This window comes from Adiantum capillus-veneris, chromosome 26, assembly GCF_014529385.1.
Source record: "Adiantum capillus-veneris isolate H3 chromosome 26, ASM1452938v2, whole genome shotgun sequence".
NCBI lineage: Eukaryota > Viridiplantae > Streptophyta > Polypodiopsida > Polypodiales > Pteridaceae > Adiantum > Adiantum capillus-veneris.
The window spans coordinates 78,120,676-78,126,336 of record NC_140956.1 but is presented as its reverse complement, the minus strand read 5'-3'; the positions used below and the strand labels follow the sequence as shown (position 1 = coordinate 78,126,336).

Sequence of the window (5,661 nt, the reverse complement as noted above, 5' to 3'; positions counted from 1 at the left end):
TCTTGTACCCTCAATGTCATACACAGCACCATCAGCCATGTGCACACAACCAAGTCTCCCACTAGAAAACGTGCTAAACCACTCATGATGCGACGTGACATGGAAAGTAGCATCTGAATCTAGTAACCAATGTGAAGACAATGTGCAATCCGATATGCAATCCGTAGACATAAGATCATCTGAAGACAAGCTAGATGTAAATGTGACATCGCCGTCACAAGCATACTCAGTAACCACCGTACTGATCTCACTAGCATCTGTCATGCCCAAATCTGCATCACGCATCTGTCGCCTCCGTTGTCTCAAACGCCTGAAACATCGATGCCTAATGTGCCCTCTATGTCCACAATGCCAACATGTCAAGTCTCTATGCTGTCGAGACTTGCGTGTGGGATCAATCTCTCCCATGGACATAGAAGTGGGACTAGACTCCCCTGTAGACATGGATGTCGCGTACATAGCATGTAAACTCTGCCATAAAGCATGAGTTGTAGTCTCCTTCGAGACCTGCCAGTAAACAGACTCAACCAGATGCAAACAAATCGTAGACATGGCTAACTCATCAAGATCCTGCCAATCATCATCACGCATAGAATTGGGCTTCGTTGATAAACCACGCAAGGGTTTATCCTGCCCCAAATCCGCCAATGCAACAAGCATATGCTCCTTCCAAGCAACAAAATCTGCACCATCAAACTGTGACAGACCATAACGCTGGAAGTCAAATGAAAAATCAACCATAATGCTCGCAAAAGAGCAACCAACAATGAGTAGCAAATGTCAACCAAATCAGCCCTAAACTGGCTCGAATTGCATCAAAAAAAGTCTACAAATATGGCTCAAAACCTGATGCAAAGTTGCACCAATAAACGTGCAAAACCTTGCACAAAATCACAAGTCAATATGACTCAATCGCGCATAAATATCTGACAAAATTTTGGCAGAGTCTCCTTTGTAACTGGAGCAAAAATCTCAACAGTAAACCTCAAAGAGACAATAATATATGCCACAATGGCCAATCCGGGAATAAACTCGACCGGAATCACCTCACAAAGTCATACATATGAGCATACCCGCTCTTGCCGGAGTACCACTCAACGAACGGCACCTCAAATGACATACATGTGAGTGATGATTGCTGCCAAAATACCTTTCAATCGATGACCAAATGTCTGCCAGATAACTATAGCAACATTTCGCAAAACCTTGCAAGATCTGTCGCTATGCGCAATACGAAATACGGCACACAAGGGCATACACAAGTGACTCCAAACTCCAACCAAATGATGATTGAAAATCACCTGTCAAAGTGGGAGTAAACTCAACCACTAAACTGTCAAAGAGCAACCTACGGATACGTAGAAGCTATGGCGAGAACCTGGATAAAATCCAACAGAGTTTCTTCTATAAATTGAGCCAAATCTCAAATAATCTCAGCCACAAACAAATACACAAATCCATATATGGCATACATAAACCGCCAAGACCATGGCAACATAGCTCACTCTCGCATGAGTGGATCTCTGGACAAATGCATATCCAAAAACCTATGTACACCTATGAATTTGCTGGTTGCTGTAGAAAATACTCCGTGTGTGTGAGATATACCAAAAACAGTGTTTTTGGGACCCGAAAGTGCACAAATAAACCTGCTGCTGTACCTGTTGTAATTCGAAGTAGAATTTCAGCAAATAGACATCACCATCACGTCCGAAGCGTGCCAGAACCCTGACCTAGACTCCTGGATCATGTAGATCTGACTCTGTATGACGGAGCTACGCAAAAAACTGCGTTTTAGAGCCCGAAAATGGCAAAAACGAGTTGCACATAGTCTTGAACCTGCTCCTGCTTCACTCTGCGTGATGCAATGTCCTCTCAATGCAAGCTCCAACGCAAGAGCTCTGCCACAACAACATCCAAGCACTCGAATGTCAAGCTCTCCTCCGCCGTGCACTTTAACGAGCTCCACTGAGCTCAAAAGCTCCTCTCACCAAGGAAGCCGCAACCGCCTCCTCGACCAAGCTTGACCACACCAAGCTCCTAAGCTCCAAAGACAATGCTCCTCAAGCTAAAATCGCTCTCCGTGAAACTCCGCGATCGAAATCCACCGTCGAGAGCGAGCGAGCTATCGTTTTGAAGCTCTCAAAGCCGTCGTGCTCTCCGCGGTCACCATAGCTCTGATACCAATTGAAGGGGATCGGGGAGCACCACAGACGGAGAGTGAGAGAGAGAGAAGGAGACACACACAGATATGGGTGGGGAGACTCCAAAGAGTGAGCAGCCCCCTATACACTTATGCTATGTATAAGGTATACAAGTCAGTGGGCGCCCAGACTCTGGGCGGCCGGGCAAGGCATAGACGCCTATACCCCAACACTGAGCTCTGATACCAATGTAAGAACAGAAGTACTGTGACATGCTCATCTCCACCCATCCATGTCCTAAATAGACCCTTGGTCCCTATTTTAGGAGCCCCCTTGACCATGCATGCGTAGATTGGGGCCATGCCCACCCAATCCTACCATAGGCCTACTGACAGGTATCATGTGAGATGCGACATATTGGTTGGCAAGCGCATTGAGCTAGTCAAGATTCATAAAAATGACAACCTTGCAAATGCTCTCACGAAGAGCCTACCCTCAGTTGGTTTGCACATTGCAGGGAGATGATGGGTGTAGGGTGAAGCCACAAGATTGCCTGCCATGCACCCACAAATAATACCCCTTAATAGCTCTGTTTGCTGCCCTCTAGATTTGTACCACGTTTGCCTTCTCTTGTGGCATCATTTGCCCCCAGGTTGTTGTTGTCGATGCCCCACCATCACCAACACCTTGCTTCTGTGCACCCCGAGTGTGGGAGCATCCTCAAAGCTTTGTGGTTGGATCTCTATGTTTGCCCATTTGCACCTCTCTCAGTGCACGCTTGCATAGCCACACTTGCCATCTCGGCATTGCCACACCTGCAGCGATGCGCTTCAACCCCACATTCACTCGTCCGTGCTTTGTGCCCGCCCTGCATCTTTGCAACTACAAATGCCCATTGACGTTGCCACTTCGATTCCTCCTACGCCTCAGCATCCGCTCTTTGTGCCGCCATGATGCCGCCCTTGGTCTTATGCTCCACTAACCACGGATTACCTATGGTACTCTCTCTCTCTACACGGACGATACAACTTTCTCTGGACTTTGCGATGCTTTTGTTACCTTGAATAGCCGAAGCCAATCAATTGTTGCAAAAGTGGTGCTCCTCAAGCCAATGTGTTGTTGCCAAGTGGTGCTACTCTCCTTCCTTGCAGGTTGGAAAATCTCTTTTACCTTGATTTTAAGAATCAAGGTAAAGAATTGAAATGGTGATGTTTATGAGGATGGGTTCACATTGGCACGGCAAAAGATAACCTGCAAAAGGCTATGTTCCGGGTGGAGGACATGAATTATTTGGTCTTCCACCGCTAAACATTCACAATGGGGAGGGTGGAAGAGAGAATGGGGAGGGTCGGAAGTGAAATGCACAAAAGCTTCCGCGAGCTGGCAGCATCTTCCAGAGCTTCCGTCGCTCACTGTGAACAGGGAGGCTGACAAGCCCTGCTGCGATTAGCTGGCAGCAAGCTACAGTTTCCTGCCGCCGCCTACTGTGAACCCAGCCTTAGAAGTTGGAAGTTGGAAGTTGGAACCTCGAGGACAAGGTTCAATGGAGCATAGTGGGGGTGCCAAACGAACATGGATGCTCCATTAAAAGGGCGCCCTCCCTTTTCTCCTTTAAACTTTAACCTTCTGTCCTGCATTCAACTGCTGCTTTTCTGCTTTTTCAACGTGCAAAGCGAACGGGGAGAGAGAGAAAGAGAGACAGACATCCCATGTTCCGTCGCTTGGATTGAATGATGACGCTGTTTTGTGAGAGAGAGAGAGAGAGAGAGAGAGAGAGAGAGAGAGTTCGTCTTTCTGGTCGTATAAAACCAGCAGGGAGACAAGCCCACCATGATCACACAGCAGACTCCTTTTCTGAGCAAAGAAGAGAGCATGGCTTCTACCCTCCCTAGCTTTTTGTGGGTGCTTCTGCTATTGCACCTTCTGGTCTTTGCTCATGGTGAGGTAGGATTTTATATGCAACATATAAGGCGCTTGCCGCACTTGTGCACGCACACACAACACACATTTATCTCTATTGGCATGACCACATGTATGTATGCAGAATGCAGTCGAGAGCTCGTCAGACACTGTGCAATCTGCCCTTGCTTCTGATCCAAAAGCCCAGGTACATATGTATGTCATATGTGTGAAAACAGTACCTGCATTTAAGCTCAAATGCTCAAATCTGCTCTGATTGAACAGAGCCACGGGCACCACTCGCGCCAGCGACACTCGGGACTGCAACCATCAGGTGATGTTCTACACAGTGACAATATTTTTTGCATCTCAAAAACAGTGCGGAGCGAGAGAGATGCAGAGGTGCACGAACCTAGGGATGTATGCATGTGTGCTTTGTTGTGTCAACATAGAATGCATGGATGTAGGTGTCAGTGATTGTCATTCAAAAGTGTGTGTAAGGAGGTATGAATGCTTTTATGTGTCTGCATGTGAAAACCCACAACACTCATATTCTTGTCCATGCAAAACACACTTCTTTTGTCCAAATTTAAAATGCTTCAAGTCAAATGATACACATGTACTTATGACATTAGGCTGGTGTGTTTTTTTGTGTGCGCATGCCATTACGGCATAGGTGTTACACGAATGTCAAATATATGTATGCCAATGTGTGTGTGTGTGTGTGTGTGAAGAGAAGATGAGTTTTAACGTCATAGGTACAATCCTAAGAGACCTCTCATATTTGTCTCAGAGAAGAAAATGGATAACAAATCTACCACTCTTGAGAGAGAGAGAGAGAGAGAGAGAGAGAGAGAGAGAGAGAGAGAGAGAATTTTAGAGAGGAAGATGTATATTGAAAGATGCATGTGTCTTTGTGAGCTAGAGTGCCAAGGTGCATGTTCATTCCGATGTTCCAAGACGGCGACGCGGAAGGCATGCATGTTCTTTTGCAACAAGTGCTGCCAGAAATGTTTGTGCGTACCGCCGGGTACCTACGGCAACAAACAAGTTTGCCCATGCTACAACAACTGGAAGACGCAACAAGGGGGACCCAAGTGCCCGTGAGATGATAGTGGGGAGCGAAAACAACACCATAGGCATCTCTAGAGAAACTCCCTCTCTTCAATAAAAGCCAATTAATTGATGACAATCTCCATTTGATCCCTCCCCTTTATACATGTGTCAGTACTTAATCTTTTATGTTACACCCCATTAGCCCTCAACAGTGGTCTCTCTTAAGGACTCCTAAGGAGTGCCTTGTTGATGAGAACATTTGATTGTAGGTGTTTGCAATTGAGCATGTTGTATTGTTTGTGCTTCATATTCTCCATACCTAGTTTCTAGTTTTATTTTACTAAACTAGTTTCAACTCTTGATGTGAGAGAGAGAGAGAGAGAGAGAGAGAGAGAGAGAGAGAGAGTTGTCAGTCGAGCGTTCAATTCATTATCCAAAAAGCTTGCCCTCATTTTAAAAAATAGCCAAGTTATACTTTGCCAATGGTCAAAATCTAGTCATGTGACCAATATGGTTCATAAAATTGGCAAACTAAGCACCTTCACTTTTTCCCTAGTGAAAA

At 45.9% G+C, this 5,661-nt stretch overlaps 1 protein-coding gene across 1 annotated transcript; it reads left to right on the top strand.

Moving 5' to 3' along the window:
- Window positions 1-3,948: 3,948 nt before the first annotated feature.
- On the top strand, window positions 3,949-5,406 carry LOC147423698 (uncharacterized). The gene is made up of 4 exons (XM_086502015.1): window positions 3,949-4,088; window positions 4,189-4,251; window positions 4,329-4,377; window positions 4,969-5,406. Exons 1-4 carry the CDS (start codon window positions 4,081-4,083, stop codon window positions 5,212-5,214), a joined length of 366 nt encoding a protein of 121 aa, XP_086358141.1. The 5' UTR covers window positions 3,949-4,080; the 3' UTR covers window positions 5,215-5,406.
- Window positions 5,407-5,661: the final 255 nt, after the last annotated feature.